The sequence below is a fragment of the Lutra lutra genome, chromosome 7 (genome assembly GCF_902655055.1).
Source record: "Lutra lutra chromosome 7, mLutLut1.2, whole genome shotgun sequence".
Classification (NCBI taxonomy): domain Eukaryota; kingdom Metazoa; phylum Chordata; class Mammalia; order Carnivora; family Mustelidae; genus Lutra; species Lutra lutra.
The window spans coordinates 143,762,885-143,788,851 of NC_062284.1; the positions used below are offsets into that span (position 1 = coordinate 143,762,885).

Here is a 25,967-nt window from a genome sequence, read left to right on the forward strand (position 1 = left end):
GCTCCCAAGGCAACCTTTTCCCTCGGATCCCAGAGCCTGTGCGCCCTCCTTTAAGGCTGTGTCATGCTCCCTGCACACACTGAATGTCATTGCAAAAGTACGGATGCACTAAACAAAGAGCCTCTCGGAGGTGCGACTGTCTTTTACCTCTCCCTCACAGCCAGGCCCACAGAAATGCCTCAACCAGCAGAGCCAATGGGCCATCATCCATCCAGGGGGCTGTCCCTAGGCTCAGGACTTGGGCTCTGACTCCAGCCAAGGGCCTAGGCCTCCCGAGGGAAGGCGCAGGGTCTGTACCCACCAGGCCAGTGAACATGGTCCAAGCTTGCCCGGTCCTGGCCTCTTCCCGTCCACTATCTGCAGGGTGAAGAGGAGAAAAACTCCATCTAGGTCCTTTGGCTGTTCTAATCATTGAGTTGACTTAAGACAGACTCAAAGGAGAAAAAAAAATATCAAATTCAACTTCATATGTCTAGGAACTTCTAAGAAGCGAGGCTCAAAGAAGCATCGGAAGGAAACAGCTTTGGCACCTTTTAGGAAAAGAAGCAATAAATTTGTGAAGAAGTGACAGGACAAAGGGGTTTGGTAGCCAAATAATGAAGATAAAGATAGGGTTGTTCGCACAGCCTTCTCTGCCCCCAAATCCCCGTCTCTGTCTGTAGGACGCCTCTCTCCCTCCCGCTGCAAGGAGGGCACCTTTCCCATGGAAGACGGATTTCCTGCTGTCAGAAGAACAAAGGAGGTCAGAGTGCCCTCCTTGCACCAGCTGTCTCTTAAGTAACTGTAATTTAAAATAATCAATTTGCCGAAGTGGCAGATTTTGGGGGTGGCGGATTTTGCTTCCCCTCGGGGGTGGGAGCAGCCGGCCCAGTTCCTGAAGTGCAGCAGGAAACAGTTTCTCAAAAGATTGAGCAGCAGATGATTTCACCAGAGCCTTCCTCCCCTGTGCCCCACCACGCCTGCCGCCAGGGACCGGGAGCTCTGGGCCACATTGCCTAGCCTGCTGTGGCACCTGCTGCGCGGACAGCTCTGGCCCAGCCTCCTTCCTGGGGCAGCAGGGACACAGCCTTGACCCAGACGAAGCAGTCCCTGCTGCCCACATGCAGGTGCTAGAGACTGGGATTGAGCTGGGCCAGAAGGGAGAAGGGCTGGGGGGCCCCCCAGGAGCCCAAGAGGATGAAGGGGGGCCGTCCTGTCTCAAGACGTGTGCAACCCACCCCCTGTATCACGAACACCGGTGACTGCCAAACCCTAGCTAGGAGCGGGGTCCAGAGACTTCTCAGCTCCCCTCACAACTCAGAGTCCGTGTCTCGGTCATTCAGCAAGGGTTCTCCATCCACTCTCACGAGCAGGGGTACGTGAGAGGGGGCCTAGGGACATCCTTGTCCTCCAGGCCTCCCCAGCCCATAGGCAGACACATCCAGAAATAAAGGACTTCTCTCCAGAGGGCCAAGAGCCATCTTGTTCACCCCTGTAACCCCCAGTGCCCAGTAAAGGGCCTGGCACACATTCAGTGCCCCACAAGGTTTGTTGAATGACTAGGGGTTCTAGTAGAAGCCCCCAAGGAAATGAGAGCCCAGAGAGATGACCGGTGAGGAGCAGAGCCCCACCCTAAAGGCATGGGCAAGCTAAGTAAAGTGACTGGGACCCCATCCAAGGTGCAGGGAGACACCCACCTTGTGCAATGGGGGAGACGTACCAGGGCTGGGAAGGGGACCATGCATGCAGGGACATCGTGGGCGAGACTGCCTGTGACAGACCCCAAAATGACAGTGGCTTCACCTCTCACTTCGAACTATGGGCTAAAACAGGAGCCCCACTCCACGAAGTCCTTGGAGTCTGGCCTCCTCTAGACTGTGATTTCCCCAGGGCATGGCCCGTCCACAGCCAGGCACGAGCCCAAGGGTGTGAACGGCACAGATGCTCCCAAGGCCACACCCAGCTATGAGGGAAGTTGGGGCAACCGGGGCTCGAGGAGAGTGGCCGTCGGCAGGGGGGGCAGCTAGCAGGTTCTGCAGCTCATGCTTCACTCCTGGTGACAACGAGACAGAAGGTCCTTTGGAGGAGCAGTGGCGGGAGTGTGACCTGCCTGGGGGATGTCCTGCTGGGGAAGTCTGGGGGACACCACAGGCAGGACAGAGCTGCCCGGCGAGGATAGCATTGCACGGTGACTAGGCCAGGAAGGGACACAGGAGGGGGGGCTCAGACAGGACCCCGGGGCCGAAGGGCAGCATGCAGGGGGGAGGAGGGCAAGCCTGAGGGCAGCGTCCTGTGGCCCAACTGGAGGGGGCCTGAGAATGAGCAGGCAGTGATGGTCCAGAAGACAAAAGGCCCAGGAGAGTGTAGACAGAAGAGGGGGAGGCCAGAGGTGTAGACCTGGGAGCAGGACCAGTCACCTAAGCTCGAGGGATGGGGGGTGGCCTGGGGACCTGGGAACACCCCTCTCCATGCCTCCCAGCTGCAGCTCCCACCCAGACCCCCTGAGCAGGGGGAGGCCCTCCAGACCTGCCTTTTCTTTCTCAGCCCCCAGGTTCCTGCTGGGAAGGGGGACCCTAAACCCAAGCGGGATCCTGTACAAAAGATTTCATCTTTGCAATCTTACTGAACCCTGAAACAACCTGTCCTACAGAAGGGGAAACTGAGGCCCAGGGAGGTGGCTGCTTGGGAGTCTTGGACAGGTGGGCAGTACAGCACAAACTCTCCTATTTCTCCTTTAAAGAAGAAAGCAGAGACTCGGACAGGCTGGCTTCTCCAGAGGTCCCCCAGCAACAGGTCACCCCGATGCCAGTGTTGGGACCGCCTCTCAGGAGGGCCCTATCCTTGTGCTGTGTGGCGACCCTCAGTGACCAGGAGAACGGAGCAGCCTGGAAGGAAAGGGGAGGGACTGGGGGCTGCAGGAACCTCAGGGAGGCCCAGCTGGTTTGGAAACCCCGTGTGGGATTTATCCCTGGAACTGGGCAGGTGGTACCTGCCCATCTTCTCCCCTCCCCAGTGCTCCCCTCCCCCTCCAGCCAAGGACTCCGTAACCTTGGCTGCCCTGCAACCCTGGGGACCGGGCCAGCCACTGACTGCCAGTTCCTGGAAAGGCCACAGGAGCAGACCAGGCAGAGGTCAGACCAGCTGCCCTGGGTCCCTCTGGAATCCCTTACATTTCCAGGAAAATTGCAAAACATTTGAAGAACAAATGGTCAATTCCTCATAATCCTTCCCCATTGTCCTGAAAAGAGGCCTCGGGTGGGGGGAGGGGAGCGGGGCCTCCCAGTCCCTCAACCAAGCCCACCCCCAGGAGGCCTTGGAGGGACAGGAATAGCCAAGGTGGTCAGGACCCAGGAGACGGGTCCGGGAGGGGGGGTGCCACCAAGGGGGGCGGCCAGCTGCAGGACTGTGAGGTTCTGGAACCCCTCAGCAGCCGTTACCCAAAGCTTTTTCCTACTCTCTGCCTGCCACCCTCCCTCACTCCCCCCACCTCCCACCCCCACCCCCTTCACCAAGTCACAAAGGACAGGAAACAGGACAATCAATTCCATGTGTCCCCATGGGATCGGGGGCAGCTCAAGGATGGCCCCACCCGGGGGTCTGCCCCCTATGGAACCCCCTCCTCTTGAGTGTAGCTGGACCTGAGACTCACTTCTAAGAAGCGACGAGATGGCACTCCCAAGAACAGACTGCAGAAGGCTGGGCCTCCCATCTCGCCGGACAGCAGAAGGGTGGCACGCTTTGACTAAGTAGCTGTCATCCTGGAGGGGCCTGTGTGGCCAGGGACCCAGGGCGGCCTCTGCCAGCTACCAGCTGCCACCTGAAAGAGCTTGAAAGTTTATCCTTCCCTGGCTGAATTTCAAGACCAATGTCACCCTGGACGACACCTCAGTGGCAGCCGGGGCCAGACCCTGAGCAGGCGACCCAGTTAAGGGACATCCAGAATCCCGACCCACAGAAACTGTGAAATGGAGAATGCTGCTGCTTCAAGCCCCGAGCTCAGGGGCTCTTTGTTACACAACACTGAGCAGCCGGGAGGGGTAGCACGGGGATGAGGCAGGGTCAGATACGAGCCTCATGGTCTCCGTGCTGTTTCAGGAACTCAGAATCACTGAGTCGTGCCCTCCCCTGTGAACTGGGGATGGCACGCCCCTCCCCCCAGAGCACCATGGGCGAGAGGTAAGGCGATGCCGTCCCAGCACCCCTACTCCTTCAGGAAGCCCTCCCCCAAGCCCCCAGTGGGAATTCACCTTCCCTCTGGTCTGCATCCCCATAGCTAGTGCTTTTCCTCCTGCTGAGCTTCTCATCCTCCCCGCCCCCCTGGAACCCCTCCTCCAGACCCGGCCCTGTGGGGGCACAGGGAGGTCCCCAAGGCCCTGAGCATGAAGGTGGAAGGAGGTGAGGCCAGAGTGGCCGGCTGCAAACACCAGACACAGCAGCACCCCAAGGCCACAGATGCCACCGAAGGGCTCAACGGAGCCCTCGGGGTGCAGGACAGACTGGCCAGTGCAGGCTGGGGACAGGAGAGCAGGGTACGTCCCCAGCGAGTCACTCTGCCCCTGAATTGCTCACCCAGGAGGCAGGATCGCAGCTTCCAGTGGCCACTGGGCAGCTGGACCACTGACTCCTAGAAGCTGAGGCCCATCACGTCCCCTCCGGATCCTCAGTTCCCCAGATAGGTAGCTCAGAGTTTCTCAAAGGGAGGGAGCGAGTGACGTTAAAGAGTATCCAACATTTTTTTTCTATTTCGATACTTAGGTCTGCCCACATGTACTGAGAAAATATGTATAACCCTCAGCAGATCAAACCCTGAGTTCCAATTCCCATTGTTTAGGTCAGAAGCGTTAAAGCTCAAAAAGCCAGTTGATTTAAATAAAAACAGTAAATGATAAACCTGAGCATACAAGGATATGACATAAATCAGGTTGTGCTGACTGGTATTTCTTGACCAAGGAATAAGCTCCCATGTCTAAGCTACTGGTATTTTTGTATCTTTCCATGGCAACCGACCCTACACCCTCACCCATACAAGTCACCACACAGCTCAGGAAAGATGTTCGAGGCAGTCAGAATAGCAGGTGCAAAGGTCCAGGGGCAGGAACAAGATTGGTTCCCATCTCAGGGTTTCAGGGGCTTTGGACTTGCCAAAAGTGCTGTCCTGGGATCCAGTGAGTAGAACGCCCGGGAGCACAGCAGTCTGGCTGGGCAAGCCTGGGTCAGGGGGTCCATCTGGGCCACCTCCTGTCATCGGTGGCCCACCGAAGCAGTTATCATTGTGAAAAACTGGCTTCAGAGGCAGAGATCCCTGGAGGGCAAAGCCTGTGTTATCTGTGTGTCTCTGCGCCCAGCCCCCGCCTGGCACCAGAGAGGCCTTCAGGGGCGCTGCCGAATAATAAAGGAGGGGCTCTGGGGACCTGTGACCTCGCCTCCGGAAACCCAGTGGGCCGAAGAGCAGCCGTGTGCAGAGGGCGCCAGACGACAGGCCAGAAGAAGGAGGCCAGGGACGTGCTGGGTGCTGGGCTCTGCACTCTCAGAGGGGTTGAGCCGGGGCTGCCAGGGGGCAGGACTGGGAAGCTGAGGGCCCTGAGTGCCAGCGTGGAGGGGGACAGAGGAAGGAGGGAGCGAGGGGAGGAGCCCCAGGGTGGGGGCGGGGCAAAGGTGCTCCGTTTTTCACCCCAGTGGGAAGAGCCACCAGCCCCTGGCTAGAGTCCCCACAAGATCTCACCGTCTCTGCCTCCTCAGCTGCCAGGGACTCTGGGGCCACAAGCTGGTTCAGCTCGGGGCAAACTTCACAGCTGGGAATGAACAGAGCAAACTTCTTCTCCACGGGCAAGCCTGGACCCCAGCTCTCCGCATGGGACCCCACCGTCCCCACCCAGACCTGTCCTATCCACACTTTCTACTATTGACCCTAAGAAGACTGCCGTGCCCAGACTTCAGGATGCCACCTGGGCTTCCCACCACCAGCGGATTCAGCAGACCCCTGAGGGGGGCCTCTGGGAGCCTCCCGCCCACCCCTGCCCTCCACGCTACTCTGACAATCCTACGTCGTCCCTACACGCTAGCCTCCGTAGGTGCTCAGGGAGGCATGAGACCAGGCCCTGCTCCCAGGAGCTCACAGTACTGAGGATAGAGCCTAGTGCTTTTTTTTTTTTTTTTTTTTTTTAAATTTTGGAGATGTTGAGAGAGGTTAGGACTAGCAGGCACTTTTCTTTTTTTAAGATATTATTTGTCTATTTATTTGACAGACAGATCACAAGTAGGCAGAGAGGCAGGCAGAGAGAGAGAGGGAAGCGGGCTCCCTGCTGAGCAAAGAGCCCGATGTAGGGCTCGATCCCAGGACCCTGAGATCGTGACCGGAGCCGAAGGCAGCAGCTTTAACCCACTAAGCCACCCAGGTGCCCCGAGCCTAGTGCTTTAAACCACACTACAGTGCTCACACTAGAGCCGGTGGGCCAAGGCCTTGAAGGACGAGCCTCAGTTTTCCTGGAGAAATGGGGAAGGCAGAGGAAAGGAACCTCAAGAGATGTGCTGTGCTATGGGAAAACTCCTGGCTCATGGAGGCCGGGACGCACAGTCCCCAGTACAGAGGGTGGCGCCACTGCTCTCCCCTGGGCTCCAGCGCTCACCGCCTCTCCGCTCCACACGTTCCCTTCCACCTGCTGACACACGTGTCCCTGCTCCCAATCACACAAAGCTGTCGGACTGCCTTAGCTCGGTCCGAGGCCCTATTGGACAGAGCACTGAGGGCCAGCCCCCTGGGCCGAAATCCAGCCTACGGCTGCCCAGCCCTCGGGTCAGGTACCCACCCTCATCCAATCGGAGGCCTCCCCTGGCTTGCGGCTTTGCCAGGCTGGGCGTGCAGGGCAGGGCAGGGCGCTGGGCAGGTGAGGGCTTGGGGGCTGTGGCCAGCTGGACCGGCCCTAATTGTGATATTTTAAATGTGACGCATCTGGAGGTGGTTTGGAGGTGCAGCGCTCAGGGAAGCCTGTGGGCCAACTTTCCATTCCGATGTTTAGGTTGCGGAGCCTTCCTGGGTCTTGGTGAACACAAGCTCGCGTCAGGCCCCTCCTCCTTGGCAGCCCTTCCCCTCTGCCCCTCGTCACCGCCCACCCCTCCCCCTTCCAGTCCCTTCTCCACAGCTCCATTGGGTTTCTTCATTCAGGCCCCTGTTATGTGCCGGGCACTGCAAGGGGGCGAGGGGTTCAGCTATGAGGGGGATGGGCCCCCACACACCGTGGAGGGACGTCTGCAACCGCCCTCTGATCCCATAGGCTCCCAAAAGGGATGTTCCTCAAAACCACGTCTGACCATGGCCTTCCTCTACTTGACACCTTCAAGGTGCTAATCACCTCCCGGAAAAGGCTAGATGCGGTGTTTGAGAGAAGGATGGCTCCCATAGGTGGCCCGTCTTCGTCCTCCGCTGGGAGCTGTGGACCTGGCATCTTCTGTGGCAGAAGGGGTTTTGCAGAGGTAAGTTAGGGAGACAGGGAAATGATCCCGGATTATCTGGGTGAGCCCGACACCATCATGATGGGCCTCCTACCTTCTGGAAGGTAAAAAAGTCAAGGAAACTGATTCTACCTGGAAAGCCTCCAGAGGGAACACAGCCCTGTCCACCCATTTCGGACTTCAGACCTCCAGAGCTGTGAGGTGAGAAATGTGTGTTGTTTTAAGCAACTACATTTGCGGCAATTTGCTGTATGGCAAGAGGAAATCAATAAAATCCCAACCCTTCCTTGGGTCCCCAAGGTCCCTTCCAGCCTTGAAGGAGCCTCTCCCCTCCCCCACAACCTCGATCTCCTTTGCTCCTGTGGCTTTCACTCATCTTGTCCCTTTGGCTTGACTTTATTCTCCTTCCAGAGCCTGGCCAGCGACTTTTCCCCAACCCTGACCTCATCCCAATGTCCCTTCCTCAATGGAGCCTTCTAGATCTTCAGGATTCTCTACCTTAAGCACATGAGGATTTGTAGGAAGGTAAAGGAGTAGTCTGTGGTCTCCAGACCTTGAAAGGGACAAGCCTGGGGTTTCTAAACGGCCTGAGCCTCAAGAATGCAAGGACAGTTCCTGCAGAGCCCCACCAGGCGGCTGGGCAGTGACTGTCCCCAGCCGTTGGGCTCTACCTCTCACGACCCAAGTCCTGGCTTATCATGGGCTACACACCTACCCAGGGTCAAGATGAGGTGGGACACCTTAGCCCTGGTGGTGCTGCCCTGATCTGAGGGCCACAGAAAAGCCTGGAATTTCAGAAATGTAGAATCAACAGGTGTCCCCTGACCCTTCCACTTCACATACCCCCCCAGGGGGTGCTAAATCACCCCTATCAGGCTACATCTCACCCTGGCAGCTCCATGGTCCTTAACCCCACCATGAGCCCCCTAAGGACAGACAGCTGAGTCCATCCCCCACGTGAGACCCCTTATTAGGCAGCCTCCCTGCTGAGGAAGCAACCAGATGTGGCAACTGGAGGAGGAGGCCCCGCAGGAGGCACCACTGGCAACTGCCAACTGCGGGGAGCTCAGAGGCTCAGGGCTCTTGGCCGGGCATCAGGCTCCCCCTCCCCACAGGAGGACTCAGCCCTGCATGGTGCCCAGAGGAGCCTGGAGACCTGCACACCCTGAGTGTCAGCCCCCCAGAAGCAGTCAACACCAGTCCTGGCTCTCAGTTCACCTCTAAAAAGGGTGGCTTAGGGCACGTGGGTGGCTCAGTTGGTTAAGCAACTGCCTTCAGCTCAGGTCATGATCCCAGAATCCTGGGATCGAGTCCCACATCGGGCTCCCTGCTTCTGGGAGTCTGCTTCTCCCTCTGACTTTCTCCCCTCTCATGCTCTCTCTCACTGTCTCTCTCTCAAATAAATACATAAAATCTTTTTAAAAACACACACACACAACAATAAAAAGGGTGGCTTTGAGCTCCTCACACCCATTATGACCACTATTGTAAAATAAAATAAAATTTGCGGGGGGGGGAGCAAGTGTTGGTGAGGCTGTGGAGAAACAGGAGCTCAATGAGATATTTGCACATGTGCGTTCACAGCAGCACTAGTCACAACACTCGAAGGGCAGAAGCAACCCAAGTGTCCATGGAAGGGGGAATAGATTGACAAAACGGAGTCTGTCTGCACGGTTTTCCCCTTGCTCATGACACAGCGTGTGCATCAGCAATCTTGGCTCCTGCCTGGGGACCCAGGTTCTTTCTACCTTTGTCGTTTGCTCTGTGATCCTGGAGACCCACCTTCCATCCTCCCATAGCCAGTGTGGCTGCTCCAGCTCCTGCCATCACGGCTGACATCCAGCAGTAGGTACAGGGTGAAGAGAAAAAGGAAGCCACCTCTCTTTTCTCTAGAGGCAAGACCCAGCAGTTACACAGGTCACTTCTTACATGTCCTTGGCAAGGATCTGGTTGAATAGTGGCACATGGCTGCAAGGGGACTGCAAACTTGAACTGGCAGCCATGTGCCCAGCTTGAATTCAGAGTTCTCTTAGTTTAGGAAAAGAGGAGAAAAGATGTTGGGGGCAGCTAACAATCTCTGCCACTAGAACACAATCTCTCCTCCCACCCAGGACCATGGTGAACCAAAGTCATGGGTAAAAGGCAGCAGCAGACTTCATGGGGAGGGAACAGGAGATTGGAGGGGAAATCTGAGGTGGCTGCCTAGGGGAGACAACATATGGGCCAAGACTTGAAAAACAACTTATGGGTTGGAATGGAAAGGAGTTCGAGAAGGAGAAGATGGTAGAACTAGGGGATGAGCACATGTGACAAAATTGTGGTTCAGTGTGACAAGCATGAACTTGGAGGCAGAAGTCCCGGGTTCAAGTCCAGACGCTGAGTCAGCATAGCGAGGCGCCCAGTCTCCCTGAGCCTTGGTTGGCTCCCCCTTCAAAGGCTGATGGCCTCCATCCCACCTCGTCACGGGCCTGTGCGGAGGCGGGTGCTGGGAAGGGCCTGGCACTCGTCAGAGTCATGGCTGTGACATTTCCATGGTGGGCTGGCGGGCTGGCGGGGGACAGGAGGTGGGACAGCAAAGGGAAGCAGGGGGAGGCCCCCTAAGAGGCCAGGCCAAGTGGTTTGGACGTTATTCAGAAGCAGGACACAGGCTCATGGCAGGACAGTATCCTGAGCAGAGAACAGCTTTGCAAACATGACTCTAGACAATGGAGAGGAGGCAGTGAGGTCAGAGACGTGGAGGCCGGAGAGGAGGCAGCAGCAAAGTCCCCAGAGACCCTATACGGTGAGGAGCACTGAAGCCAGAAGGCCGTGCCGTCTGACCAGGCATCTGGGAAGACCACCCAGAGGAGGCAGCCCCGAAGTTGTGCCAGCCGGACAGGGCAGCGAGCAAGACTTGCTCCACGGGGCCAGCAAGGGAAGAAGAGACGGGCTGAAGCCAGGGGCGATGTCCAGGGCAGACAAGCCCCACCTCCCCCTAGAGCTGCCCTCCCCCCAAACACGCAGAGCACCCCCAGGAGTGAGCACGGTGCCTGGCACCACACCCACATCCTTGCTGACCCCCCAGCCACCTCCAAGGTAGAGACCCTGGCTCCAAGTTTACAGAGATGAAACCGGAGCCCAGGGAAGGCTGATGGCTCACTGAGGCCACACAGCAAGGACTTGGGCTCCGTAGTCAGACCCAGAGTTCCCAGCACCATGGGTCCTCCTGGGGCTGCGAGATGTCCTTCAGGAGTACACAACATCCCCGACTCGGGAAGGCTTTCGTCCTGAAAAAGGGATGAAGACCAAGAACTGCTTTATCCACATCACATCCTCAAAACCTCTCTTATGAAGCAGGAAGAGTTACCCCATTGAACAGAAAGACAAACTGAGCCCAGAGGGGTGAAGTCCTGTGCCCCGGTCATGCAGCCAGTGGGGGACCAACATGATTTGCATCCAGGTCTCTGCCTGGCCCTGGTGCCCACGATCTTCCTCCTCCTCCCTGAGACCTCTCTCCCCTCCCCCAACCCCTCCCCCGCTGCTTTCCTGGCTCTCTCTCAGGGAAGAGAACATGCTCTGAGTCTCTGTTTCCCTGGGAGAAATCCATTTTCAGAATCTGGAGGTGTTGAAATGTGTTCTTTTTTCCTCTCCAAAGAGCCCTTCTTGAGGACAGAGGTGCCCCGAGAATCCCTCTGAGGCCACCACGAGTCAGGCTAGAGCCTGGGCTGCCCATCCAGGAGATCAGGGCCCCAGCAGTGGGCCCCCAACAGGGTCTTGGGACGGTGACCTTATCCATCCTGGCACAAAGGGCAGCTGGGCTGCTCCAAGAGATCAGGACATGCCTGTGACCTCCGGCCCCAACCTCAGAAGGCACTCATCTGTCCTCCTGCCTGGCTGCCTGGCAGGGGCACGCCCGTCTCCCCAGAGCAAGGCAACTGCTGAGCCCACCTGCCTGGCCAAGGTGCCCAGGGCAATTCCGTGGCATCTCCACCAGACTGTCCCTCTCTCAGTGACAGCTGGACCCATGATGGTCACAGGAGGCTCGTGCTATAAAGGAGCACAGGCATTGCTGTGAGCCTCTGCTCACCCACAGAGCCAGCCCTCGGGGAGCACGGCTGTGGGCACAGGGGGTCACTTGCAGAGTGAAGATGGGAGGGAGGGGGCGGGTGTGAAGGAGATACAGAGGGGAGGAGGAGGAAGAAGAGGAGCGAGGGAGGGAGAAGGGTGGAGAGAAAGGAGGGAAGGGAAGGAGGAGGTAGGGAGGGGGCAGGTGTGAATGGGGATGAGGGGGAGGAGGAGGAGGGAGAGGAGGGAAGGAGAGGGAGAAAGAGGGGAGGGGGAGGGGAGAGCAGGGGAGGGAAGAAGAAAGTTAGGGAGGACTTGGCTTCCGCACAGACGCACATGCTTCTTCTTCTGGCCTTTGTCCCAACACGCTCCCACTGCCCCTGCCTAAACACTTCCCCGCCTGCCCCTTTTAAAATCTGTCCTGGTCCGAGGTCTGGCATCTCCCTTCCATCCTGGTCACTGCCCTCTTCCCAGGTGTTGCTGACCATAGCTTCCTATGGCCAGATCGGCTCGCCTGGGCTTTCAGTCCCTCCCCTGGGGTCTGCAAACAGGCCCACCTGCTGACCAGCCACACCCAGTGGGGACCTATGGCAGGCTTGGGGCCTCAGGGAACAGTTCCTAGAGTTCCTAGAGCCTATGTTCCAGAATCATGGACTCCTTGATTCCTGGGCTTAAGCCTGGAAGGGCCAGCCAGGCCAAGCTACCGGTGACCCACCCCCAGCCCCCCATAGCACCCCAGGAGCAACTCTTGGTCTCGGTCCCAAGCCTTCAGGGCAGGAAGCGGCTCTACTAGGCAACACGGGACGGTTGGTGAGGGTGTTCATGGGCTGGCCCCATGGGGACCTCCTGCAGGAGCCACGTGGCTATTCTGCCTGTCCCCCTCCACCCCTCAACCCAGAGGGCTTAACCATAACAGGTTCCTGTTCCAGATAAAGCACCCCACCTAGGAAGTACCTCCTGGGCAGAGAAGGGAGGCAAAGTGATGGGCCCTGGCTCAGAGGGACCCCCACCCTTACCTGGCCCTTCTTCCTAAGGCCGGCCGACAGGGAATGTTAGGGTCCTCTGAGTCCCAGGAGATCACACACCCAACTCCTGCACCCCTGCACCCCCCACCCCCACTAAAGGGAGCCTGGAGAAGCTTCTGGAAAGAGGCAAATGTGAGAGGCAAGGACTAGGCCTGCCTCCCAGACTCTTCTACTCTCTTTCTTTGTCCCCAAGAACCCCTGACCCCAAGCCCTGGCCTGGGAGTTCCTTCAGAACTCACCAAGCCCATCCCCATCCCATAGGTGAGGACAGAAACCCAGAATGACGAGAAGGTTCCCTGAAGGACTTGTCAAGGGCATCAGTGGGCCCACAGCGCCATGGAGACCACAGGTGATGTACCTCTCTTCCGGTCCCTGGAGCCGGGGGTCCTCCAGTGCTGGGCTGTGAGCAGGGAAGGGCGAGGGAGAACCTGAGAGCCCAGGGGAACACGTCACCTCAAGACTGTCTTCCCCATCTGACAGGCCTGGCTCTGGTCCAGTGTGGGCACAGACCGCTGGAGACAGGGGCGGGGGGCATCTGCTGCCAGTGGCCCCAGGTTCCCGTCCTGCTCCGTCCCCATGGCAGGCACTCCTTCACACCTCCCTGCACCCTATGCTTTGCCGTGGAGCTCTGCAACAGCTTCCCCACGACGTCCTTGAGCACCGGGGCTGTGGGCAGGTACGCAGGGAGCAGCGATTTCCCTCAAGCTCCTCGTGCATGGGGGCGGCTTTCTTTCTGTGCCCCTGCTGGCCTGGCAGACCTGTGAGTCAAGCCCAGCCTGCCCTCAGGGAGCCTGTGGTCAGTGAGGGAGACACAGATAACCAGAGGACTCTGATCCGGGTATTTTGGAAAGTAAGGAGGAGGGGAGGGGACAGGCATGCCGGCCTTGAAGGATGAGGCCAGTTTCTGCCGCTCAAGGAGGAAGAAGCAAGGCGCCCTTCTTGGTGGGTGACGTACGGTCCCCATTCCCAGTGACCAGTGGCACCCTGACCCCGGTAGTGCAGGTGAACTTTACCCTTGCTAGAGCTAGACAGCAGCCACCACCTTCCACCAGATCCATCAGACACAGCAAAGGAAAAGCAGTCACAGCCAGCTGCTGCTTCGCCAGCCCCTGTGTGCACCCTGAGAACACAGCGGAACCCACCTGAGAGCAGAGCCCCAGAGACGCAAGCTGAGAGCCCAGGGAGGCAGGGCCCTGACCACCGTCTGCTGAGCACCTGGACAGAGCTGTGCCTGAAGGCGTGGCTTCACCCGGACTTTTGTCACCGTCTAGAGCGGGTAAATACCTTCTTAGCTCAAAGGATGAACTGAGCTTCTGCCATGTGCAAACCTAAAAGGCCTATCGGAACGCAATTATTGAGGACAGGGAAGATCTGGGGGCCAAAAGGCTTCACAGAGATGGGCTTCTGTGAGGAGGAAACCCCAACTTATGGGCCAGGCTGTATCCAGGCGGCATTCCAGCAGGCCCCTTTGTGGGGAAGAAGCGGACCAAGCTGGACACAGGCTCCTGGAGCAGCCCAGAGCAGGAGCTCCCGGCCACCCCCAGGAGTGGTTCTAACACTAGTGCACGGTGCCCGGGCTGTGGTGGGCTCGGTGCCGGCTGCCACTATTACGGACAGCATCCCCATGCACCAGGCTCAATCCCAGGGGCTGTGCACACATGTCCAAACCTTTCTCACAACCACTCTTCTGCGAGGTAGGGCTAAAAGCTCTGCCCATTTCACAGATGACCGAGATGGAGGCACAGAGAGTTCCAGTAACTTGCCCGAGATCACACAGCTTGGCTGCGGCAGAGGGAGTGTGCAGATAGAGCCTCAGGGACATAGTCTCTCCTGCCTTTTGTGTCCTTCACCCACTCCAGAAGGTCTGATGGAAGATGAGGAGCGGTTTGGGCCTGCGTGTAGAGGGAGACCCAGGGTGCCCTCTCCCTGAGCCAGCCTTCCCCTCCCCAGGCCCCCGGCCAGGCTTGGTGGGGACTCCTGGGGGACAGACAGTGAGCTTAACTCACTGTGTGCCCAGAATGGCCGTGAGAGCCTGGCTTGGACCAGGACTTCGGGGTGGGGGTCCCAAAAGAATGAAAGGTTCAGGAGGATGCTCTCAGCCTCAAACAGCACCAGCAGTGGCCACACCGTGGCTTCCCCAGAGCCCTGGCCCTGATGCCCTGGGGCCCCTCTTCCCTCCAAGCTGCTCTCTCCCTGCCCGCCAGCCACAGCCTCCTCTCCTGGGACTGGCACACAGCCCTGGGGCGTCCGCGCCCTGACGATCCTGGGACTCGGAGACGAAGGCCAGCCCGGCCTGAGAAGCAGTGCCACTGGGATGGCGACCAGCTCGGCCACACGCACAACAGGGCGCTTGGCACGGCCTGATGGGCATTTTTAGCCTTGGGACACTGGGACTCGAAACCACTCAGGTTTAACACAGGGTAGGATCCCAGGGCCGTGTGGGGGACGCACAGGTATCACGGTGTCCCCCGTGGGAAGCAGACCCTTCCTCTCATCGTCACCGTTTCGTCTCCCACGTGGTAGCGCTGGGATTGCATGGCTTCCCTCAACAGGCTTGAAATGCACCTTGGACCGAGGTTGACAACAGATTAGCAGCCGCACACCCGCAGACGCACACGCGCACACATACACACACACACACACACACACGTGGCATGGTCCCACACACACAACACGTTCATGACTCGGGCGCCCCTCTCAGCTGAGAAAATGGAGGCTCAGAGAAGCAAAGGGACTTGGGGTGTCTCTCGGCTGGCTGGTCGTACCCCACCTTGTTCCAGAGAGGGTCAGAAATGGACACTGCGGATCAGCCGGCCTCAGGGTTCCACAGAGAGGCCGCCCCCCACTCGAGAAGCCCAGCACCCCTCTGGCCCCAGGAAGGGCCAGGCACCCACGGGGGACCTTTGGCAGGCACCAGCTCCCCTCCCCCATCCCAGAGGGGCCTGGCCGCGCACCAGGGAGCATGGGGGTTGTCGGTTGGGGCTGTAGTCACAGCAGGAACACTGGCGCCCAGGGTTTGAGGAGTGGGTGGGCCGAAATGTGAGGGCCCAGACTTGTGGCAGGGGCTGGGCATGCGAAAGAAAAGCTGGGGCCAAGTAACAAGGCCAGAGATGCGGTCCGCCCTCCAGCGGGGGTCTCACAGCCCCAGAGCAGCACGCAGGAGCAGGACAGGTCCTGTAATACTTCCTTGAACCTTCTGGAGTTGTGGAGGGCCAGCACAGGGAAGGCATTGGGAAGTAGCCTCCCAATTCCCTTGCAGTGTAGGTAAGACCCAACGGGTGGGATGGGACATGCCCAGGTCACACAGCAGGTGGCCTGGCTGTCACCTTCAGGGCTCTCTCCTCCCCTTGGCCAAGAGCTCCAGACCTCTAACCCCGGAATGCTACCCAAACCCTTGCCCATCCAGGCTCTGGGGCCCTCCCAAGCTGTCAGTGCCGGGCTCCCAACCTGCCCAGCCACCTGGGGAGCTCGACCAGCTCTCCCGGTCCTACCTTCCACCCCCGGGAGGGGGCCAACAGGGGCGGAAGGGGTGTGACACCTGCTGTCTTAAGGACCCTTTTAAGAGCAGACAGACCAGCAAGCCCACAGCCACCGCCCCCCCGTCCAGCCCAGCCCAGTGGAAGGAAGTTGGGAAAGACGTGATTCTGGAAGCAAACAGTATGTGTAAGCATAGGATGGGAGGATGCCCATGGCATGGCCTGTTCACTTCAGAAGGGAAACGGGCTGGCCCCATGGCCAGCAAGGCCTCCCCGGGCCCCGACTGCCTGCATGCCCTACCTCGTTCCCAGCCGCCAGTTGGAAAAAGGGCAGAATGAAATGCCTTGGAATTCTCCGGAAACAAGTCTCCAGTAAGTCCACGCCACACTCATTCACTCATTTCACGAAGGTTTATTGGGCTTCTCCTGGGTGCTCGGAGTAGGTCTCTGGGAAGGATCCAGCTGGGCCCACCTGGGGGAGGCAGGGCCAGAGTAGCAGCAGGGACGGGCGGGGACCTAAGGCGCAGCCCAGCCCTCCTGAGGCTCAGCACTGCGGGAATGCCCAGGGGTGAGGACACAGGGGAGGACAAGGGAGGTCCCAGCTCCCTCTGAGGGTGGGGCAAGCAGAGCACAGGCAGAGGGGGAAGGGGTGGAGGAGGAGGGGGAAGGAGAGCCACCTGGAGGGAGCACAGAGGGAGCACGTGGGAATTCCTGAGGCCCGTGGAAGGCTGAGGCCCTGGCAGCTGAGTCACCACGAGGGTGGGCAAGGGCTCCGACACCACACACCTGGTTCTCCGCCACTTTTGGCCAGTACGTGGCTGGCCCACCTCCTCCTGCCGTGCTGCCCAGCCTGCTCCCGTGGGAAGTCTCAGCAACCATCTCCCTGGTCCCTGGGAGCTGCTCACCAGGAGAAAAAGGGAGGCTGTGCCCATTCACCCACCAAGCCCCATACAGGGCACTGTGGGGGAGGGCTCAGAGCCTGGGCAAACACTGCCCAGCCCCTCCCTTGCCCGGGGAGACAGCCCTGTGAGAATGGCCTGGGAAGCGAGAAGGCCACCCAACCCTCCGTTGGCTGAGCCAAGCCCTCTTCGCCTGTCCCCTCCCCCCACCCCCTTTCAAGTTGCTCCTGGACACCAGATGGACCCAGTTCAACTTGTCCTTCCTTTTCCTTCCCCCGCCCGCCCCCTGCTGGAGCTGTGAGAGGGCAGGCGGGAAGGGGGGACAGTCAGAGCCCTACCCGGAGGCTTGGGGAACAGCCCCAGCACCCACTCTGGTGACCCCAGCGCCCACGGGGCCAGGTCTCTGGGCCTTGGACCCAGACTCTCACTGCTGACCTCCCCAGGACAGGTCAGGACAGGAGGAGCAGTTGGTAGGAAGGGCCAGGTCCAAGGCAAGCTGGTGTTCCACCCTGAGGAAAGGGAAAGAAGGTGGAGTGGGGGCTCTTGGGCAGGCGAGAGGATTTAGGAGAGGGAGAAGAGAGGAATGGAGTAAAAGTTGCCACGCCTGGGCCTGGCTTCTAAAGGCATGGACTTTGAATCTGTCCTCACCTGCACGGGAGGCAGTGGGAGCCAGACGGGCCAGATCACCTTGTCCAATGTTCTGGAACCCTGAGACATGGAATGCAGCGTGTCAGCCCAAGAAACAAGCAGAGCCCCAGAGCTGCGACAGCCCTAGGGACAAGTGCTGCTCTCCCGAGCCTCCCTGGGGCTGGAGGCAGTGCGGGGTCAGGGTGGCTGGGAGGGCCGGCTGGCAGAGCGGACGAGGAGGACCTGTCCCCCACGTGCCCCAGCCCACTCCTTCCACACGCCCACCAGCTCCAGCAACCAGCAGCACCCCCACCAGATCCCAGGCAGCACAAAGGGCTCTCCCAGCCCCAAGTGGCTTTTTCATTTTCTGAAACTCAAATATGGGATGGGGACGGCTGCCCCATGGCCCTGTCCCAGCTTCTGTCTGGGTGGGAGCAGGGCACAGGTCCTAGACTGGCACCCCCCCCCAAGAAACCAAGGAATAGGCCCTTGAAAGTTTTGCCAACCAAAGTTGGCATTCCCCTTGCCCCTGCCCAGGAGGGGTACCCCAGACGGCCAAACCCCCTCTCAGACACTTGCCAAGCAGGAGGCTTCTCTCCCCACATACCCCCGAGAGGGGAGCAAGGCAAAGAAAGGAAACAATTTGCCAACTCAGAGGTGCCCTGGAGAAGCGGGCGGTGGGGTGGGCAGACAAGTTGGACCGGTCCCCCCCCTTCCAGTCAGGTTTGGCTCAGAGAGAATTCCCTAACCCTTCCTGAAGGACCCCTACGCAGGGGGATGAGGGGCAGTGCCAAGAGCATGGAAAAGCTGGGACCAGGCTGGCTTTCCTCCAGGCAGGGAGATCCTGGACTGTGCAGCCCCAAATCCCTGAGCCGACAGCAGAGAAATCGCCAGGCTGGGAGAAAGAGAAGGGGGGCTACATTCTAGTGCCCCCTACCTTCCTCTATGGGTCTTGACCTGCTGGAGCCACTGGTCCAGCGGGAAACTTACCCGGCAAAGGGGCCCACTAGGGTCGACAAAACTGGAGAGGAGGACCTCGGCCCAAGGAGGGGCGCCTACCCCCGCGCTCGCGGGGTCCCGCTGGCCCCCGGGTGGGGGCTCCTTGCCCGGCAGTTGACTTCTCCAGCCTCGTTCCCTCACCGTCGCCCTCGCCAACATCGCCGCCGCCACCGGGAGCGATTCGCCCTCGCCCTATCCAGCCAGCGAGCGAGCTCCCCACCTCGGCCACCGGCGCGAGAGCTGTCTCTGTCCCGGGAAGAAGTTAGGAGCTGGTCCCCGAGGCGCGCAGCGCACGGGACGCAGGCGGCGGTGGCCCCGGGATTCGGCCACCGCCGCCCCCGGAGAAGTCCCAGAGACTGCGAGGGCGTACCGGGAGGCTCCATTCCCCAGACCCGGTACAAATCGCTTGCGACAGGGCCCGGGCCTCGCCCCGGAGGGCAAGGCGGACCAAGGCGAAGTGGGGTTTGCTCCCAGCTTCGGGGACCCCAGGTCAGGGCACTTCCCCGCCCCGCCGCCCCTGCGCACGAGTCGCCGGCCCGGCGCCGGACGCAGCGAGGAATCAGAAGGTCGCTGACTCGGCGGCCGGGCGGACGAGGGCCCCACGGAGTTGGGGAGTTGCCCCGCACCCCTAAAAGCCTCAACACACATTCTCGGTTGAAAGTACGCACTTTACGCGTCCGGGAGCCTCCGCGGTGAGTCGAGCTGCCGCGCTCGGGGTCGGCGAAGGTGGCTCAGCTCGGGCGCTCCAGTCTCGACGTTCCCGGGGCAGAGAGCAACGTCCGGGGACGCACGGGACGGGTGCGCCCGGCGGCCGGGGCTGCGCCGGGCGAGGAGAGCGGCGAGAGGGGAGCGCTTCGGCGTTCAGGCAACAGCTACCCCTAGTGGGAGAGCCGCCGGGGCCGCCGCCGCCCCACGCCCGCTGCCCCGCGCCCCGCGCCCCGCGCCCGCGGCGCCCCGCGCCCGAAGCGCTCCGGGACCGGCTGGGGCGCAGTCTCGGCGCTGCTTTCCCCAGCCCTCCCCGTCTCCGGCGCCGGGCGCTAAGCGGCCCTCGGGCCCTGCCCTCCGCACCTCCCCGCTGCGCCCCAGAGGCCGCTGACCCGAGAAGAGCGGCGCCGAGCCGGGACGAGATGGGACGGGGCGGGCGCGGCCGGGACGGCGCGCGGCGGCCCCGGGCAGCGGCGGGGGGCGCCGAGCGCGGTGTGCGTGGCGGTGCGGTGCGGGGGGCGGCCGTGTGCGAGGCGCGAGTGTGAGCGCGCGCGGGAGGCGAGCGGGCGGGCGGGCTCCGGGAGGCGAGCGGCGCCCGCGGGCGAACGGGGAAGGCGGCGGGGGCCCAAAGTTGCCTCCTCGCGGGTCCGCGTCCCCGGCGGGGCGGGAGCCGGGGCCGGCAGAGCGGCGGCCGCGGACCCGGGCTCCCGCGGCACCTGGGCAGCGGCCCCGCACGAGCAGCAGCGGCGGGGGCGGCGTTGGCGGCGGCGCGCGGGAAGCGAACCGGAGCTCCGGCGCGGCGCGGCGGCCGCCGGGGAGCTCCGCTCAGGTGCGCGGCGAGAGGGGCGCGGGCCGGAGGCGGGCCTCCAGGACCGAGGCCGCGCGCAGCGCTTGCGCCAGCCGGAGCGGGAGGATCTCCCCGGCGGACGCCTGGGTCCCTGGTCCAGCTCCCCGTCCCGGGTGGCAGCAGCGACCCGGGTCCCCCGCCCCCGAGAGCGCGCTTCGGGGGCCCGGCCCCGCCCCCGCCGGCCCCTAGCTGGGCCGCTCCGCAACCCCCTCCTCCCGGCCGCCTGCGCCCGCCCTCGGCCCTAGATTTCTAAGGCATTGGCCACGCCGCTGGGTGATCCCTCCGGGCTCAAGTTGCAAGGGGGCGGGCCCGGGCCGGAGGTGGAGTCTCCCGCCAATTGAAGCCTCGGCTATAAATCGAGCTCCCCGTACAGCCAAAGCCCAGATGCCGCGCCAGGCCACCCCGAGGTTGGTGGTGGGTGAAGGTAGCGGGTCCCAGGGGGCTTCGGGGGCTGCAGCCACCATGCTCCGCTCCCTGCTGCTTCACTCCTTGAGGCTCTGCGCCCAGACGGCCTCGTGCCTCGTGCTCTTCCCGCGCTTCCTCGGCACGGCCTTCATGCTCTGGCTCCTGGACTTCCTGTGCATCCGCAAGCATTTCCTGGGCCGCCGCCGCCGGGGTCAGCCCGAACCTGCCGTGGAGCTCGACAGTGACGGCGAGGAGGTGCCCCCCGACGACCCGCCTGTCTGCGTGTCCGATGACAACCGCCTGTGCACCCTGGCATCGCTGAAGGCCGTTTGGCACGGCCAGAAGTTGGATTTCTTCAAGCAGGCGTATGAGGGCGGTCCAGCGCCCAACTCCGAGGTAGTCCTGCCCCACGGCTTCCAGAACCAGCACATCCTTGACTACGCGAGAGGGAACCGCCCGCTGGTTCTCAATTTCGGCAGCTGCACCTGACCACCGTTCATGGCGCGCATGAGCGCCTTCCACCGCCTGGTCACCAAATACCAGCGCGACGTCGACTTCCTCATCATCTACATCGAGGAGGCCCACCCCTCGGATGGCTGGGTCACCACGGACTCCCCCTACAGTATCCCGCAGCACCGAAGCCTGGAGGACCGGGTCAGCGCCGCCCAAGTATTGCAGCAAGGGGCGCCCAGCTGCTCCCTTGTCCTGGACACCATGGCCAACTCCAGCAGCTCGGCCTATGGGGCCTACTTCGAGCGCCTCTACGTAATCCAGAATGGCACCATTATGTACCAGGGTGGCCGCGGCCCGGACGGCTACCAGGTGTCTGAGCTGCGCACCTGGCTGGAGCGCTATGAGGAGCAGCTGCACGGCGCTCAGCCCCGCCGAGTGTAAACAACCATGGGCCAGTTGGCTGAACTTGGCAGGCCATGCCTTCGAGCCTTCGAAGCCCACGTGCAAATGCCCCCCAAACAAGTCGGGTGTGCAGAGGGCCTCATGACACAGATGTGCTGAGCCAGGTATCGCCAGCTGGGTCTGCGCCCCCAGCCAAGGCACCTGAAAATTCTCCCTCGCCTCCCCGGACTCTGATGCTGTGACTGTCCCTCACCTGCACCTGCCTGGCTGGCTCGAAATCCCCCTTCTGAGTGTGGATGCCACCTTTGCCTGGGTCATCCCCTCCCCCACTCGTCCCAGCGGAGGCCCCTGCCTCTCACACCCCCTCCCCAGAGAGAAGAGCCACTGTGCCTTCAGCCAGGTGCAGCAGCCCTCGCGGAGAGTCTCTGGCCAGCCATCAGTGCCTGCCGCTCGCCCTAGGTGCCTGGCACCCACACCTGTCGTTGGCAGGGAGGGGGCGCTCTGCTGCTTTTGTGTCTATTTCTTGTCCCTGAGTTGGGAATGGGGGCTTGGGGTGGGGAAGGGTGGCCAGGGTTCCCCCCCTTATTTTGGGTGCTCAGGAGCCCCACTGCTGATGACGAGCTGTCTCTAACTGGTCTTGACCACGAGCTGGTTCTGAATTGCAGAGGGCTCGCAGCAGCTCCTGAAACGAGGGAGGGAAAGTATTCTGGGTTTCCGGGAGGAAAGCGCCACACAGGGGGGCAAAGAGGGGGACTGGGGGTACTGTTCGGGGCCAGAGGAAGCCGGCTTGAGAGGCACTGGCGAGGTTCGCAGCGCCCCAGGGAGAAGGAAGAGGCTGGGACTCCTGGGAAACGGGGTGTGGGTGGAGGAGTCCGCGGGAAGAGAGAGAAGGGGAGCGCATGGAGACCCGAGTGAGGGGTCTCCTGGGTGGAGCTGCCGGCTGTGGGGCCAGGAAGTGGGAGGCCCCTGATTCGAAGGCCATTTTTGAGTGTTTTGCTGGAAATACTCTCTGTATATAAACTTCTTTTACGCTACAACAATAAAAGCTTGAAGTAAACTGCTTTCGCCTTGCCTTTGGTCCCTTTTTTTTTTTTCTTTCCTCTGAATAGCGGCAGGAATTAAACACAAATCTCTCCCTCGCGTCCCCATAGTGACCCTGGGGGGAAGGGTGGCTGGAAGGAGCCGGCGCTGGCAGGGGCGCGGGAGGGCAAGGAATATGTAAAGGGGACGATGCGGGTACCCAGGAGTGTACACATGCACTCGCACACCCACGGTGGAGTATGTGGGGTCGGCAGAGAAACCGACAAACGGAGCCGGGAGGCGTCCTGGAAGGAGGCGGGAGAGGCGAGGGGGTCCTTACTTGCCGCCGCGCGCGCTTGCGCTCACGCGCAACCACAGCTGCCCCTGCAGCCGCCCGTCTAACTTCTCCGACCTTCCCATGGGGTGGGGGAGGGGCGGCGTGGAGGAAGAGGGGGCTACGGACACTCCAGGACTGCGCTCCGGACCACCGCGGGCGCCTCCGCACACCTGGCTCCTCCCTGGCCCCCTTCCCGCACCTGGCTCCTCCCTCACCGGGTTCCCGCACCCCGCTCCTCCCTTAGCCCCCTTCCCGCACCGGCAGAATCGTCTCTCCCTCCCCTGCAATCCCCGCCTGCCTGCGGGGGTCCGCGGGAGGTGCGACTAGCGAAGCGCACGATGGCGGAGGGAGGGGAGACGGGGAAGGGCGGGAGGGCAGCGCCACCACTCCAGCAGCAACACCTCCTGCGGGGCGGGGGCGGAGCGGGGTAAGACCCCTGCCCGGGACGCCCCTCCTCCTGCGCCTCGTTCGCTACCCCAAGTTCGAGCCAGACCTCGCCACCACCACCCGCGACGCGCTCGGTACTGGGAAGTGGAGAAAGGGAGCGAGATGGAGGAGAGGACCGAGACCGGAAAGAGGGGGACGCCTGTGGCCAGGACGGGGGCTGGAGGGCAGGGGGCCGTGGCGTTTGGCACCGCTCTGTGTCCGCAGTCCGGTCCCGGCGCTCCCGCGCAATCCCGGCCCTCACTGGGTCCCCCGCTGCTCCCTGGGGGAGGGCGACGCTGCCAGCACGGGATTAGCGCGGCCGCCACCCCCCTCTGTTAGCGACACCTGGAGCGGAACAGTGGGGGGCGGGGGTGCAGAAGAAAGGGCTGAGGCGGGAGTCTGCAGGTCGCCAGTGGGGCAAGCGGGGCAGCCCAACTTCTCCCGCCCGGGAACCCAGGACCGTCCAGGTCTCGGGATGGAAGGAGAGAGTGCTAGTGACCGCCTGGGTGTGAGCAGCGCGCATGTGAGAGGGGGTTCTGCAGGGGTGAGGGGGGATGCAGCAGGAGGGTGAAGAGAGGCCCCTGCTCCACCAACGCCGCCTCCAAATCCGCGCCCAGCCCCCACGCTGCTCCTCTGTGAAAAGTTTTTGGAAATGACACCCTGAGCTGGGATTTTTTTTTTTTTTTGCTTTAAAAGTATTTAAATTTAAAAAAAAAAAAAAACTTTTAAGAAAAAATTGGCACAGATGGTATTTCTGCATCTCCTCCCCTCCCCCTCCCCCACCCCAAAACCCCCAGGAAGAATCCTGAACCAGCGGTAGAGACGCGGCTGGGCGCCGGGGAGGGCCTGCCCTGAGCTCCGGCAGGCGCTGCAGGCGCTGGCCGGGGCGGAGATTTGGTGGCCCGGAGGCAGCGGAGGGCGGCCCGGGAGCACCCGCAGCCGCCGCCGGGCCCCACAGCCTGCTGCGGCCGCTCCTCGTCCGGGTCCGCCTTTTGGGGGTCTTGCTGGACGCGCTGTGCGACCTCCCTTCCCTGCGGAGCCTGCTCCCCGCCTGCGCACCCGGCCGGGTCTGGCTTCCTGGACCGAAACTCGGAGCACTGGACGCTCAGACCCGCGGGAGCTCCTGCCACTGCCCACGCGGCCGGCTGGCTCCCGGCTCCGGGGGGTTCCAGCACACACACACACACACACCCCAAACACACACACACACTTTTCTTCTTTCTCTTCTCCCTCCCATTTTCCCTTCGTCCCCTTCATCTTCCCCTTTCTCTCTTCCTTTTCCCTCGTGTCTTCCTTTCCTTTCTTTTCTTCTCTCTCTTCCTTTAAAGCTCTCCTTCTTACAAAAATAGTGCGTGCTCATCGAGGAAAACTCAGAAGAGTTAGGAGAAAATAAAACCAACCCAAGGTAACCTCAGGGTGTGAGCACTTTCAAACATGCCTCTCCCTATCGCCCCCCCCCCACATTTGTAAGTATATATTTTAATAACAAGAGCGGGATTATTGTAGCCTGACATTAATTTTTGACTCCTGGTACCCTCTTTACGTGTCAATAAATAAGTCTGGAATGAAACCACTGCCCCACCAGCGAAGGGACAGCCAGGGATGGCTCCAGGGGGCTTGGAGTGTGAGGCAGGTTTCATTATTATAAACAGAATCGCAGAGAGCAGCGGGTGCGCGGAGCCCCCTGCCGCTTTACCCCACTGGAACATTCCTTACAGGGGAAATCGCCTGGTCAAAACACATGCACACCTTGAAAGATGTCTGGTTTGCCAGATCTTGTATAATTGCCTTCCAGAAATTCTACTTGATTTTATTATTTTGTGTCTTCCCCGTGCTGTCTCTTTTTTATTTTTAAGTGAAAAATATGAAGCTAATACATAAGTCCATTCTCTGTAGTAAATTTTAAATACAGAAGAAGGGAGATGAGAAAGAATAAGCTTCACTTAGAGCAGGATTTTTCAAACTGAAACAGATTTTTCAAACTGATTTCAGGACCCAGCAGTGGGTCCTGAAATCCACTTAGCAAATCAAGGGAAGCATTTTCTAAGAACTGAGATAGGGGCATACAATGTAACCACCAGCATACCTTTCACCTAGGCTGATAGGCTTTCCTGAAACTTCTGTTTCAGGGGTGTGTGTGTGTGTGTGTGTGTGTGTACAAGGTGGCTGGTGTGAAATGTATTTCTCCCTGAAGGAGGGATCAGAAATGTTGGGAAATGTTGAAAGCCAATGCTTCAAAGTTCCCATTCATCAGGGATAGCCCCTGTGAACTGTTGGGTGTTTCCTTCCAGACTCTCCTTCGCCTACTAACAATGGTATATGAGTACATTCCCAGATATAGGTTCCATAATCAGGATCACGATGCACAGTGCTTGATGGCCGCCCCCGCCACCCCCACACACCTTTCTCCTGCCAGTCCCTATCCGGCACCCTTTACCCATCCATACATCAGGTCCAAGCAGCTCCGTGCCTGCAGGGTAACTTGGGCCAGACCCGTGGGAGGCCTGTGCCCCTGCCCCCGCCTCAGGAGACACTCTGCCCTCAAGGAAGCCTGAATCAATGGGGATGAGAGGCTGAGACAGACATTGTTCTTACTGGGTTTTGGGTTTTTTTTTTTTTTTTAAGATTTATTTATTTTAGAGTGAGAGAGAACATGGTAGGGGGAGGGCAGAGGGAGAGGGACAGAGAATCTTAAGCAGGCTGTGCACTGAGCATGGAGCCCTGTGGGAGAAGGGGGCTCGATCTCACAACCCTGAGATCGTACCCTGAGGTGAAAGCAAGAGTCAGATGCTTAACTGACTGAGCCGCCCAGATGCCCCCATTGTTCCTTCATTACCATCACCATCATCCCCATCATTAGTGTTTTTTAGGTCC

General features: G+C 60.5%; 2 protein-coding genes across 3 annotated transcripts; one reads left to right on the plus strand and one right to left on the minus strand.

Moving 5' to 3' along the window:
* Nucleotides 1-16,462: 16,462 nt before the first annotated feature.
* LOC125103646 (uncharacterized) lies at nt 16,463-19,442 on the minus strand. Of its 2 annotated transcripts, none has more exons than XM_047735323.1 (4): nt 19,167-19,433; nt 18,490-18,744; nt 17,521-17,580; nt 16,463-16,870 (listed from the first exon to the last, which is right to left on the minus strand). In XM_047735323.1, the coding sequence occupies exons 2-4, from the start codon at nt 18,655-18,657 to the stop codon at nt 16,490-16,492; spliced, it is 609 nt and encodes a 202-aa protein (XP_047591279.1). In that variant the 5' UTR covers nt 18,658-18,744; nt 19,167-19,433; the 3' UTR covers nt 16,463-16,489. The 2 variants fall into 2 exon arrangements, 1 of the variants encoding a protein (XP_047591279.1); XR_007128454.1 differs by lacking the exon at nt 18,490-18,744 and adding an exon at nt 17,211-17,381 and having other exon boundaries at nt 16,730-16,870; nt 19,167-19,442.
* Nucleotides 19,443-19,776: 334 nt separating this feature from the next.
* DIO3 (iodothyronine deiodinase 3) lies at nt 19,777-22,371 on the plus strand. The gene has a single exon (XM_047737550.1). It carries the CDS (start codon nt 20,435-20,437, stop codon nt 21,347-21,349), a length of 915 nt encoding a protein of 304 aa, XP_047593506.1. The 5' UTR covers nt 19,777-20,434; the 3' UTR covers nt 21,350-22,371.
* The last annotated feature ends 3,596 nt before the right edge of the window (nt 22,372-25,967 follow it).